This window comes from Nestor notabilis, unplaced genomic scaffold, assembly GCF_000696875.1.
Source record: "Nestor notabilis isolate BGI_N333 unplaced genomic scaffold, ASM69687v1 scaffold12216, whole genome shotgun sequence".
Classification (NCBI taxonomy): domain Eukaryota; kingdom Metazoa; phylum Chordata; class Aves; order Psittaciformes; family Psittacidae; genus Nestor; species Nestor notabilis.
In genome coordinates, this window is record NW_009932423.1 from 13,829 (window position 1) to 28,572 (window position 14,744).

The window sequence follows — 14,744 nt, forward strand, 5'->3', positions numbered from 1 at the left end:
ACACTGATACAATGAAGTTAATGTAGGTTCCCACACCGAAGCCTCTTCCTTTGGGAGAAAAAATGCTTTAATAATTAAGATATAACATCTTAAGTATGTTCTTCACTGAAGAACCAGTTAAGTCTGAAGTGTCAGAAGAGGCCCCATGCTTCCAGAAGCACAACCCACAGACCAAAACAGTATCTGAATGAACTGGTATTCCAGCCTTGCATCACAAAGGATCATGCACTGCTGAACAAACCTGTGTGTTCACCAGATTCATCAGACAGATGAGAAAAATGGAGAAAGGGGAAATGGAGGAGGAGGAACACAAATTGCAGCAGGCTATCTCGGCTGCCTGGTGTGCCAGGTAGCAAACAGACAGACTGACTTACTGAATCCAGTGCTGTAGGAGGAAAGAATGAAATTGTGCGTATTAAGGAAATCGGGCTTCCCAGGTCTAATAACATACTTTGATGGACCAATGAGAATGCACTATAATCCTTTTGTTTGTTACAGACATGGATTTCCAGGAGAAAATATAAAAGTTAAATTGTTAGAGGGTTAGAGTATAAGAAGGCCTTTATAGATCACTCTTTTAACCATTTACTAAGGATAGAAATAAGCTGTCATCTTTCCAGGGTGGAGCAATTACTAGATGGCATCTGAACTCCTGATCCCCAAGATACTGTTCTGCTTGGACAAAGGTACAGTGATATAAGGTTTTTGATGATACAGAATTATTGATGATAGCAGAAGTTTATAGTTGGAGAGTTCAGTCGGGACAATTCAACTATTCCAGTGGGTGAAAATGACAGGTGAAGGCTGATGTCAGTAGCACAAAGACAGACATGTAGGGAGAGAAACAACCCTAGCTCCAAGTATATCTCTTCAACACCATCATTGGCAACTTTTAAAGAGCTGGAGAACCATGTGCTTCCCAAATGTCAAGTCAAATGCCTTGAATGACAGAGGTAAAACCTTATAATTATTCTGAAAGCAGCTGGGGACAAATACCACCAAAATGTCTCCATGTCTTCACTGACACATACTCCTAACGCCTGTGCACAGAAAGGCGTGCAATGTAGAGAAGACCAAGAAAGGTGATCAGGAATGTTAACAACCTTGGCAAGCAGCAATTAGAACTAGAACCCTGCCATTCCCAAACAGATGTACAGTGGGGAAACAGATGAGAAACACAAAGTTTTGAATACTGTTGAAAAGGCGGGTGAGAATGGACTGCCCAGTTCCTCCATGTGCACTTCCATACTGCTGATCAGGCAGCCAGCCTGATCCTTTAGAAGACTAAAGGAAGAGTTTCTCCACACCACAGTTTTCAGCTCTGCCAGTTAGCTACAATGAGTTATATCCAAAGAATAGACATGCATTCAGAAAAGGTTTAGACAAAGTCCTGGAATAAAGGTCAAACAGCAGCTACTAAAATAATGACACAAATGTACAAAAACACATACTCCATTGCATGTACAAAATCTCTGCTACCAGCAGTTATCAGAAGATACTAGACTACATAAGACATTGAAGTAAAGGCACTCTTGTGTTCTCCAGAAGTATCATTTACTACTGTGTGCCAGTCCTCCCTGTTTCCACAGTCCTGTGCACACAGAGCATCTACATCTTACCTGGCATGAAGAGAAACCAGTCCAAAACTACACACACTCATGCTCACACATACATGCATTCTCCATTGCAGATAAGGCCAAAACTCAGATATAGGCACATGTGGCCCAGGAAGTTAATTCTAGGCCTAGGCCAAAGGTTCATATAATCACAGCTTACTCTAATCTATTTTGTCAAGGTTACGTACACAAATATCCTTTATTAAAAACTATCAGTAGTCTAAAATAGTGCATCTAATTGCTTCATTTTCACACTCATTCTCTTGGTCTAAGGAGCACACACCAATGCAAATTCAGCACACACAAACATCCTCCTACTTTTGAAGAGAAATTATTCAAATGAACAAACAAAACACCAATGCAGCAGGCAGAGCTAGTCCATTAGCTTTCTTTTGCCAGCTTGCATAGTCTCTTAACCCTTGAATAAGGACCAATAGTGTCATCAAAAACAAAGTCCCACAGAACTCGAATCCACGACTGGTGATATGGAAGGTTATCATAATATTCTGCTGCAATCTTCTTCACCTGGAAGAAGGAGAGAGAGAGCTATTTAGCTGCAGTGTCAGGTGTGTTTCAGTCTTCACGTTTAGATCTGATAGCACAGCCATAACCTGAAGTTACCTGTTATTGCTTGTGAGCTTCTGAAGTGCAGCCAAATGAGATTTACTTAAACACATTTAGATACTTCTTAGCAGATTTCTGATGTAAACTTTGCCTCACAATGTCAGAATTTGAAAGACAATGGATAACTGCCTTCAGTCAGAACTATTTTGTCTCATTTTGGTGGTGATCTCCACAATAAGATGCCTAATCCACCTTATAAATTGCTGAGACTCCAACACACTGTATTTAAAGCCCTGCTCACCACTCGTGATATTTGTCTTCTGAGGATTCTGGGTAGGAGAGAAATACCAATTGAGAAAATACCAGATACAGCCTTGCCTACACTTTGCGGCGTTTTTCCTCCATTCTGCTACTGTGATGCAAACCTGAGAGATGGGTTTCTCTAGCAGGCAGAGGAGACGGCAGCGGTGGTCTGTCCTCCTCAGTCTGGTGTTCAAAAAGCTGCAAGATTCATTATTAGGTCAGAAGTCTAATAACATTTCATCTCTCCTACAAATCCCCAAGCCTTAAGACTGTTGCCCTCAGAGAAGCATCGTGCATCATTGGGGGTGGCACTTGTAGTAGGAGTAAGGCTGGAACCAGAGGACAAAAAGGCTTCAAACCTGGCAGGTTCAGGGAACTATGAGGATTCCCAAGTTATCAGTAGTCCCTGCTCTAGCCAGATGCTCTGCTTTTTGAGCACACAAAGCAGCAGAGTCTGCAAACTATTGTACACTTGCACATAAACTGCTTGGCCACGGTTTTATTGCAGCTCCACCTCCCAGACAAACAGCTCTATTCTAAGTAGTTTGCCTTGCTGGACAGCATGACTCCTCTCCTTAAAAACCCTGCAGAATTTTAGAGCCAGCTATGCGGAGCGTAGTATGGGCTCCGGTGAACAGCGAACGGGTTACACAGAAATAGTCACTCAGGAGGAGGGGCTCGTCAGCATCTGAGCTGTAACAGTGGAATCTTAACACAGCATTTTGACTGTAATAAGGTAAGAATCCCAGCAAAAGTTAAATCATAAGCCAATGTACCTCACTGTTAGTTACCTCATTAATTCAGCTTCCTAGCAGGCACTTCCCGGTGAGGCAGGCTGGGTAACGTACAAGTTTCATTAAGATCTTCTACCTCGTTACCTCAGCCCGTAGGCACTCCCCATGCTCGTGGCATGGTGGTGCTGTACTAGAGGTGGAAGATTCAGTTCAGGTCTGGTTGTATTCTGCCTTTCGCTGAATACCTCTGACTTCCTAATAATTCCCTATACCCTGCTTTAAAGCGATAGCCTGTAAGCTCCCTCAACTTCCTTGAATGAAAGCCACTAACGAGGCCTGCTGCAAACACAAAATGGATCTCAGATACCCAGCCCCAAAAGCTTCACTCCAGCTCCGACGTGGTCATTCCCTAGCACACTGCTGCTTACAGACCTTCTCTCCTACCTCCATGTTAGACGTTCTGCCTAAATTCTGACCTGCAACAGTACTTTAGCCCTCATCCATACTAGCCAAGTTCATTTAGCAAGTCCACCATTCCCTTCTTCTCCAGAACCCCCATGTATTTCTTGCTCACGGAAACAACGCTCTGAGCCAGACATAGTTTCTCAGCTAGTTATGTTATCAGCAGAGCTCTTGATTGTGTTAGACTGATGACTATGAGGGCTTCAGAAAGTCTTTCTGTACTGCCCCTTGCACATGGAAGTGTCACTCAAAGTGACCCCAGTGATAAAGCAGGAAAAAAAGGTCTCCGAGAAGAAGCCCATAAACAGCCTGTCCGTGTTCAACCCAACAGATGCTGCACTTTCAGCAAACATGAGCAGCAGGATAGTCTGGGCACAGTGCTGAAGAGCTCAGGTAGACACAACAGGCAGGTCTGGAAAGTTGCACTTAAATATATTCCATACACATATTCTGCAATTGTATTATAGATTTAAAACAGGCACCTAGAATACAAGTGTTATTTGATAATTAAGATGATTAATAAAAATACCCAGCAGTGAATTTTGAAGATCATACACATCATATTCTGGAAGCAGGCAGCCTGCTGAAGCATCAGCTGGTGGAGGAGTTGCTTGTTCACCAAGTATGTCTGTTTAGCACCTTCCTGCAGAGTATGGTGGCAGCTCATTCTGACTGCAAAGGTCAGTATGGAAACCACAAAAGAGAATCAGGGACTTGCACTGGAGTGTGTCACCCTAGATCAGCCGTGGGACAGTGATTCACACCTACATGAAGTAATTCTTTGCTTGGCTTTGTGCCTTGCAGCAGCTTGTGCAGGAAGGCAGGCAGCACTTCCACCATTGGGAAGGTCCCTGTGCTCTGGACAGGGCAGTTTTATGGGATGTACTCAAACAATGGAGAGGAGAAGGTAAACGGCAGTAAAATATTTGTGACAAAGGAATTGGGAAAAGGGAAAATTTAATTAACATAGTTAAAGGGACAACTTCTGAAGAGTTTTCTTATGGAAAAGACAAGGAAGTTTGTCAGGTGCATGTTCCCATTTTGCTATCACACGGCAGGAAAGAATTTTTAAAATGGTTTCTTTTACAATGGATCTATGCAAAAGTTTAACAACAAAACCAGCTCATCTCTTATAATTTCTTTCAGCATCTCCATATGTAAAACAAATAATCGTATCCTCCATACCTACCATAAAATCTGGGGATGGCAGAAAGTAATTGTGTTTAAATGCAAATTCCCTTTTAAACACAACATTTAACTAAATATATTAAGTATGTTTGAAGCTGAAAGAGTCATCCTCCGTGTTGCATTCTGGGTGCAGTACAAAACCAGCAGTTTCCATACTGAAAGTTTTGCAGCCAGATTATAGATGGTCTCAAAGAGGACTGCATTGTGACAAACTGTTCCTAAATCCTGTTCCTGACTTCCCCCTCAAGCTCTCCATATTGCACAGGAGAGGGTCCATTTGCTTCCATTCCTCCTTCCCTTCCTCCTTACAGATCTCAGCTCTAAGTCTTCACTCATTGCTGGTTTGTGAATGGAAGTCAGTTGTAATGGAAGGATAACAAGAGATAGCAAAATCTGCCAGAAGCTTATCAGGCATTTGGCGTCTGGTATCTTGAGGCTTCTCTTCAAACAGATCAAGGTGGTAGGTCAGAAATCACATATTTTAGACTGAAACTTTGCTTCTGGTTTTGTAGTTGTAGAGCACAGAACAGGACCCCAATCCAACTCCACTGTATCTGGTAGGCAAAAAAGTTAAATGCAACCTAGTATGTCACCACAGCTGCTATAGACCCTTTGTCTTATGACAAGACTGAAAAAGTGTGTGTAGAATGCTAGAAGACACATGACAGGATCTCATTCTACAGTCCTTGACCATTGGGGGAGCACTCAAGCTAGCCCTCCTGGCCATCACAGAGTTAATGCAATCTGCAATTCAAAACCAGCACATCTACCATGTTTTCCAGTCTTGTCTGTCTAATAAATCTGGTTTCATACCACGTCTTTTTCTTTTCCCACAAGCTTAATGAGTAACTAGTTTGCCTCTGGTAATACTGCAGTTTTTATTGCAGTTTGCAGGACAAGTACTGAGTTTCTCCTTCTGCTGTCCCCGCTCTCCATAAGCATATTCAATCCTCCAGACAATGAAGAATGGATCTTTTACTCATTTCATAAGCAATACAATGTTTTATAGTTATAAGTCTTTGTGAAAAGACTGATCCAGCCCTATGACTGTCAGGGGTTTTTTTTGAGCAGGTCCTTCATTGTAATGTTAAAAGTTCATCGTCTCTTGCGTAACCTCTATTATACTAGTGGGACAAGTTCCTACTGCACCCTTATGTCACTCATCCTTAATATCTATAAGCTTACAGCACAGCCTAACTCTTCCTCTTTCAAATCTGTCACACTTCTAGGGTAAAAGTCTTTCCAATGGCAAACACATTACTCTGAACATTCTGAATGACACACCTGTAACAAAGGACAAAACCGAATTTACTTTTCTGATAAGCAAGTGAAAGAGCCAGTTAGTTTCCAAGATCCAGTTATTCTCTAATCCTCTTTTTCCCCTGCTCTCAATCCTGCAGGAACTAAATAAAGATCTTTATTCCACTGTCTACTTGCCAATTATTAAAAATTAAAATATGTATATTGAAAGCTCATCCATATTACACAATTCAGCTATTAGAAGCTGAAGTGCATAAGAGACTATTCTGTTGAGTGAGGAATTTGCTGGGAGGTTAAGCAGAGGGGAGCAAGAGCAGGTTTTTACTCCTACCTGTTATGGAGTTCAAACTTTAAAGCTCTCCAGAGAGAATCTGTTCCCTTATCTCTTTCCACCAGAGACAGAGATTTTTTCTTCTCAATTTGTAGCAAAGAATAACCAACTTGTTTTAACGGACAAAGGATTTTCTACAGTAACTGTTTGCCAAAGGATTTTCACTTCCTAATACATTCTCACTTGTGACTGATCATTTGTGAAAGACTCAAAGTTTTCCATGTACTTCAGTCAGACAACAATGGTTGACAAGCCTGATATCTCCTCCACCAGCAGTGCAAGTCTCAGTTGCCCAAGAGCGAGAAACACATGAACATGAGCCCATCAAATTCAACTAATAACTCTTTCCTCTTAGACGAGGGCAGACACTTCCAGCTGCTACACTGCCTCAAGGAATTAGGCTGAACTATTTGTGAGGTGGGTGGGGAAGAGCTTTTCAGGTCTCAATCAGGTTTGGAGCAACAGTCCCAGCAAGTTCAATTAGTCACTCACCTCCCTTGTGTAAGGTACAGAGCTAACCTTTTCTTCTATTTACATTTCAGTAATCTAAGTATCTAAGCCTATTTAACAAGTTTGAACATTTCAAACTAAAGCTAAGCTTATGCACTTCCCAACTGAGCTATCGGGTGTATCAGCAATGGGAGTGCCTGGCAGGAGAACTTCACGTGTGAACATGGGCTGCTTTACCAGCTGCTCTGAACCCTGCCAGGAATGGCCAACCTCTCCAGGACAGATTTCCAACAGTAAAGGAGGTGTGTTAAAACACAACTACAGGCTAGATAGAGGCTCCCCACACTCTTCTACACCACCAATCTCTTCTTGTTTTGACTCTTCTCTCAGACAGTGTTTCTGTGATGGAAAACGTTAAACCATAAATCAAGGTTTGCCTGGATATACCGTTGTAAAAGTTGTATGTGTTACACAGGAGTGGGAGGTCACAGCTCCTCAGCTTCAGACTTTTCAGCTCTACCTCCGCCTCTTGAGGACGTAGCCCCCAACTTTGCATCAGAACAGCGACAGAAGATGTTTCCTTCCTCCTATGCCGGAGGATTTGTATGTAGGAGTAATACTCCGAAGTCACGTACCTCTAACACTGTGAGCACCTGCTGAGGCACCCTCGTGTTAAAACGCAGAAGAGCAGCTAGATACCTGGAGGCAGACTGAAAACCATCCCTAGACACCTGGGCTTTGCAAATTTGATTCCCACAAGTGATAAAACATAAACAAAAAGTGGCTTGACTTTCAAAAGAGGAAAGCCACAGCGCTTTCCCAATGACAGATCAGGCATCCTCAGTTTCTGTGGGTGGGGCAGCAGAGCTAAAACAAGCCATGTAGAGCTCGGCTTTATTTTCTAGTGCTATTTGTGTCAGGCTGGAACATGCCCCAATACTTATGTCATCTCAAATATAGAAAGACTTTTGTTTGATGTTAATCAAGCAACATAATTAGCAGATTGATCATTAGACAAATTTCAAGCAGTAACTGCCACCTGCCTTCCTTTAGCTGGGCCTTTAAACTTTCCAAGATATGCAAGCTGGTGGCTAAGGGAAGAAAATGGAGAAATTTAGAGCATTGTCGGAGGGTTTTCTCAAGCAAGAAGTACTCCTCAAGCCCCCTAGGGCTCAGATGTCCCCGTTTCCATAAACTATACTAAATATTACAGCAGTTTGGCAGTCATTTCTCTCAATCTCCTCCTTGAAAAATGAAGAACCAGAAAAAAATGAAAAATAATTCTGTTTTCTTTTTAAAACTGATCCATTTCTATGATTTGGCGATTTTTTTTGAGACACTTTAGTAGCTTTTGCAAAAATCCAATTCACTTGTGCTCATGCCATACTCACCATTGGCAATCTGCATCCAGGAATGCTGGGGAAGTCATGATGCTCCATGTGGTAGCCTACATTAAAGGTGAGCCAGTTGAGAGGTCCATAATAAGAGTATGTCTCATACCCTTTTAAGAACATGTAGTGTTCTGCTATGAAGTGCCCAGAAATGGGATGTAAACCCATGCAAAGAATTGAACCTGCTATTAAATAAATAATAGGCTTGAGCCCCCAAAGGTAATAAATTATAAGGTCTATAGAAAACTGGGCAAGAGCGTTAAAAATTTCCATCTGTGTAATTGCTTTGGGGTTCACATATAGTGGTCTCAGACTGTAGAAGAGAGGCTGGAAGAAAAGCCAAAGCAGTTTCCGAAGCGGCGTACAGAAGAACCAGCCTTCAAAGTCTGTGGGAATGTCCACATCCAGGCTGTCCCCACCAAGGTACCGATGATGGTCGATGTGGTATTTCTTGAAGGAAGCGGAATAAGGGACGCCAATAGGCAAGTTGGCAAAGACTGCAAACCATCGGTTCCACTTGGTCTGCTTGTTCCCAAAGGCGACGTTGTGTGAAATATCATGGATGGCTAGGGTCAGTGAGTGGTTGATACAACCCCCAAAAGCATAAGCCCAGAAGAAAATCCATTTCCAAGATAAGTCTTTCACCAGGTAGCATGCTAGAAACTGCAGGAAAACCATTCCAGATACAATCCACTTTAAATGAGGATCTGGTCCCATCAGAGTCTTGATTTCTGGATACTTGGCTAAAGGGAAATAGAGAAATACGTCATCAGAACACAGTCGGGTATACATAATCACCACTGGGCTCTCTATTTTCATCACCCTATGTTTGAGGCCCTAGTTTAATCAAATGGCTATTCCAAAGTGGGGTTGCTATACCCTGAAAATCTTACTAATATGTGCGCTCTATTCCCACTTCGAGCATCATGTCCAGTTGTGGCTGGTATTGATAAATATAAACAGAGAGAGAGAGACACATAAAAAAAATTACCCTGATGGTCAATATGTGCCTTCACAATGATGACTATTAGTGTGCCAAAAGCCACCAGATTTAAGCTCTAATAAAAACCTTCTGTAAGTTTTTTATTTCCTTTTATATTTTGCCCAGCCCAGATGCTGTTTTCCTCAAAGGGACACAACTGCTTTCTTTGTAGCCCTTTTCACACTGTTGCTTCAGATGTGCAGTAGAGTAAATAGGGCTGAACAACAGGCTTGTCAGGTTTTGCTCTGTGGTTAGATGACAAATGTGGCATTAAAAAAAAAAAAAAAATTCCTAAGTATTTGAGTGTTCACCAGTGCTTACAACATGTGCAACTCCTTACACACTGTAACGTCACAAGATGGTAGTCAGCAAAATTACCAGGAATTTGTAAGACACAGAACATATTTCTCTGTTCCCATTCATTAGCCTGTTCCCAAGTCACATAGCAAAACTATGTATGAAAGTCCAGTAGAGCACAAGAGCTCCATGCAGCTTTACAAACACTGCAATACAGCATCAGAGAGACATGGCTTGGCTTGACTTGTGTCAGGCCAGGATTAGTTTACTGGTCTGTGGTTCTACTGGCCATTCATTTGGCCTTTTAAGAAAAAGAAAATACACCGAAGTACAGTTTATCTTCCAGGTGCTGTTCATTGCTTCGGGTCTCTTCTTTATGAACCCACACTTCTCACTTCCAGTATTAACTTGCACATGAATTTTTCCACTGTTTTATGGCCTTTAGCCACCCTATTAGCCTCCCTCCTTTAACTCATACTCTGCATTTCTTAGTAATTACAGCTTACACAGATAAGACTGTAGGACAAATCACTCATTCTGAGCCCTGAGGTTACACAGTGTGTCCCTGTAAATCTGAAGGACTAATTTTACGACTCAAAAATTTTTATGAATTTTATGATACAAAATATCATCTGACTGTCACAGTATGGTATCAATGCAATAATATTGGATTATTATGATTTTCATCTATGTAGCTGTATATTCTATAAACAGACGCTGGAGACAATATACATAACTTCATGTGATCTTGCAGGCAGTGGCAGGTACTGAGTGCTAGGCCCAGAGAAGGTTGTTTATAGAAGTAAACCCTGAGAAGTCTGCAGAAGTCCAGAGAGATTAAGCACTACTTAAGGAAGTAGGCTGATGTGGTCATGCTCTGCTCGTGCTTCCAACAACTTGTGAGCCTTCTGGCCCACTTCAGCCCAGCTTGACAGAGGTTAGATGCAATAAAGATGAGACGAATGCTGTGGAAGATGATGAGAAAAGAGATATTCTCAATTTTTCCTCTTGCGAGGACAAGGACCAAAAAGCACCATGAGGAGTACTCAGGCAAGAGAGATATTTTCCTAAGTAGTGGGAAAGCTTTTTAATAAAATCTCTGGAAAGTCCAGGGTTTTTGTTTTGCTCTTTTGGCTTTGTCCCTGTTTCCACAGTTTTTGAAGCTATGGTTTTCACACCAGAAATGCTAACATAGTAGAAATTGTTCTCTGGTACCTAAACAGGTACCAAAATTTTACACAAAGTGTTGGAATATCCACTCTAGAGAATAACTTGATATAATGACCCGGCCAGAAAACCTGCTACAGAAATAGAATTTTATGTAGCTTAATATCCTGCTTAGGGGCATCTGTCCAAAACCTGGAAAACCCTTTAATAAATCAAGCCACCTCAAAATTTCAGTCATGCAGTTGGTAGAGATAAGTTACTGCAGTCACCAGAAGCGATGAAGAAACGTAAACGAACCAAATCTGTTCCTCAGCCTGGTCAAATTGAGGCCACTGGCCAAAAAAAAAAAGAGAAAAAAAGTAGTTTTAATGGGATGGGGAAATGACTAAGAGATGCTTTATATTGTAGTTTGAGGGAAATGCAAGTTTTCAACCTAGTTCTCTCTGTGGCAGCTAACAAGGACTGCAAATTAGATTTAAGAGGTTTCAGATTAATAACTGCCAACTGGCAGCAACAGTGTCCAAGCAGCAATGCAGGTAGGCTGCATTTATCGCAGGTGACAGCTATTAAGTAACTTGACAGGGTTTAATATTAAATTCAACACATGATTAACTCCTCTCCAAGAGTAAGTTTTTGCATACTGGTTAAACCACAATACTGTGTCTGTTTATCATTAATACTGATAAAACCTTCCCATTTCCATGGCATGGGGTAACCTCAGGGAGCTAGGACAGCTGGAGCTGCTCGGCTCACTGGAGGCTAAAAGCCCCGCTGGTAGAGTAGCCTGCTGGTGGTCGACCTTTTGGTTCAGGAGCACTTCACATGCAAAATGTTGAATGCTAACCCTTTCAAAACTTGAGGCCGTGTACTCTTCAGCAAGACACATTTAATATCAGATTAAGTGATCCTCATGACTGTGGTTTATATATAACATGCCGACAGAAAAATGTGACAGTATCAATACGCATCTCATTTTTCCCTTATGTTCATGCCTTGCAGTTAGCTGAAGCAATGCTAGTAAGACAAGATAGAACGCTTGCAGCTGAAGAACCTGGACAACCCTGTAAGGCTGCTGAGACAAGTGCCTGCAGGTGCTGCTCAAACCAGACATGAGCCATCTGCACATCTCAAAGGCAACAGAGAAGAAGAGACAGGGCTATTGTGCAGTGCTGAACCAGGAGCCATAAAGGACTATCAGACCTGTGGCAGCCACACAATAAAGACCATCTTCATTTCCTACACACTGCACTTTGATAAGCAAACAAACACCTACTCTTCACTCTTGAAACTGCAGAAGTTTCCCACTGCGAGGCATATGAGCAGAGATTTTCATCGTGCTGCTCCTTCCTGAATTGCTTCCATGTTGGTCTTCCTGAGCACTTTTCTATTACAAAAATGATGAACTATATGGCCAGAGTCCCTTGCTTCCCAACAAGCATTGGGTCAAGGCTAATACATGACGATGGCCATAACATGTAATCTAGTGAGCCTTCATTATGTGCAATCTCGGCACAAAGGGGCACAGGAATAGAGGGGGGTGGGGTGGAACCAGAACAGCTCCAGCTACTCTGTTGCCTCCACAGCACATTTTCCAGCCTCCAGGTTACTGAAGAAGTCTCTTAGCTCCGTCTGGCGGATAGCGTATCCACATACACTGCCTGTAGTTGTCCAGACTGAGCCGTCGTGCCATTGAGAGCGTGGGGATACTGGTGTAGGTGCACAGCAATGCAGAAGCATGACTTTTCTGTCTCCAAGGCCAGCACACTGCAAAAGCAGTGCAGGCACTTTAGTACAGCAGGTAGATGTAAGTTAGTAATTCTTCTCAGCCAGCTCCATGGTCTCTACACCATAACCTCAGAGCAGCTGCAGTCTGTACTATGACAATGAAAGACAGCATTTTGCACTTGTACAACAGCGTGGATGAAAGAACAGCAGTCAAGAGACAACAAATGCTGCAAGCATATTTGCAGAATCGCTCATGATTCTGAAACAACTCATTTACTGAATTAACATTTCACAGAGATCACTCCACTTTTGTGTGTAAGCACCAGCCACCTTTCTAGAGGCATGCCTCCCTTTGAAACACTACGGACAGATTACTCTCACTACATATTTTTTACCTTGATGCTCCTCTCTGGAGATCCAGGACCACTCACCATAGCCCTACAGTGATCCTCAGCTAAGGCTGAAGTCACGGTTCCTTGAGAAGCCGTCAGTTGCTAGGTCCTGGTGTTCTTCCTCCTCAGGAGACAGAAAATATCTTGTTCTGAACCCTCACTCATCCTCTATTCCTATTGACAGTATTCCTGGGATGGCTCAGAAGAGACCCAGCTAGACCTCAGCAATGGCACCAGACACAATTTCTCGTTGATGTGACACCACATACTTAGCACTCACATTTTGACATTCATGGGATTTGGATTTGGGCAAGAGCAGGAGCTGTCCACAAACACAGGCATAATGGAAGTTTAAAGGAGCTACAGCCCTGCCCACATCCATGAGAAGCTAGTAGTAACAAAAGAAGAAATTTAATTTCTTCATCTTCCTTTATTCTGACCACAAGTGCAGTATACAGGTACAGTCAAAGTGGAGATAGTACTCAGCATAAGAATTTTAGAAGGCCTGTTAAAGAGAAAGGGGCGTGGGGAATCTTGTGATGCTGCTGCCCTGGACTATGTTCTATCAACTCTTAGTCCCTGCCAGAACAAACAAGAGACACCAGGCACAAGATACTAGCTTTACTGTGCCATGCCCTGTGCTGGAGCTGGTATTTGTACCAAAATAAAACAAAAGACGTCAGTTTGCTGACATGACAGTCTTTTGCCTTTTAGCAGCTCAGCTCATAAACATGCTCATAAACAGCACAACACACCTGAGTCCTCAGCACAGGAAAGACATGGACCTGTTGGAGGAGATCCAGAGAAGGGCCACAAAAATGATCAGAGGGATGGAACACCTCTCCTATGAAGACGAGTTGGTGGTGTTTAGCCTGGAGAAAAGAAGTTACAGGGAGACCTTATTGCAGCCCTTCAATACACTTAAAGGGGGCTTATAAGAAAGATGGGGACAAATTTTTTAGTAGGTCCTGTAGCGATATGACAAGGGTTAATGGTTTAAAACTAAAGGACGGTAGATTTAGACTAGATGTAAGGAAGAAAGTTTTTTACGAGGGTGATGAAACCCTGGGACAGGTTGTCCAGAGAGGTGGTGTATGCCCCATCCCTGGAAATATCCAAGGTCAGGTTGGACAGGGTTCTGAGCTCTGATCTAGTTGAAGATGTCCCTGCTTACTGCAGGGAGGGTGGGACTAGATGACCTTTAAAGGTCTCTTCCAACCCAAACTATTCTATGACTAATTCAAACCATACATAAGCCAGGACACAGGTAGGACACACACAAAGGACAATGTGCATTACCAAAGATTCCGGCTTTGCACAATCTCCTGCCTGCTCCATTATGCAAACTATTAAGAAACCTTTTTGGCCCAACTAACCATACTGAAGTTTTATATATCCACTGTGAAAGGACAAAGGTCTTAATCTTGTATTTGCCACGCACAAGCTCCTAAATCACTTTGTGCTAGCTGGTCCAAGGGAGCTGGATCACCCAGAAGTGGCCACCAGAGGCAATACACTGCAGTGGTGTCACATTGCTGGTGACAACAGAGATGGATGGTGTCAGCACATCACTATGACAGCAGCTATGACCTGTTTGTTTACGCTTGTTTATTTGCTGTGTCAGAGTAGAGGGATGTAGGAAAGCTAGAAAGAGGGCTTCCAGCTCCCTCTGAAACAAAAACCTGCAGCATGGCATAAGCTGAAGCCCTCAACTGCATTCGATACATTTTCAATAGAAGACCACAGGTGCCTAAAACAGTAACTTTCTACTCATGTGATTTATTTTAGAGGTGATCCCCACAGTGTATTGGCATGAGCAATGAGACAGCAGCTATTCTGAATGCGCTCATCAGAAAACATGCACATCAACAGCAGCACTGTA

The 14,744-nt window shown here is 42.5% G+C and overlaps 1 protein-coding gene across 1 annotated transcript; it reads right to left on the reverse strand.

Moving 5' to 3' along the window:
• Nucleotides 1-1,997: 1,997 nt before the first annotated feature.
• On the reverse strand, nucleotides 1,998-9,769 carry DEGS2 (delta(4)-desaturase, sphingolipid 2). The gene is made up of 3 exons (XM_010016398.1): nucleotides 9,755-9,769; nucleotides 8,300-9,043; nucleotides 1,998-2,141 (listed from the first exon to the last, which is right to left on the reverse strand). Exons 1-3 carry the CDS (start codon nucleotides 9,767-9,769, stop codon nucleotides 1,998-2,000), a joined length of 903 nt encoding a protein of 300 aa, XP_010014700.1.
• Between the last annotated feature and the right edge of the window lie 4,975 nt (nucleotides 9,770-14,744).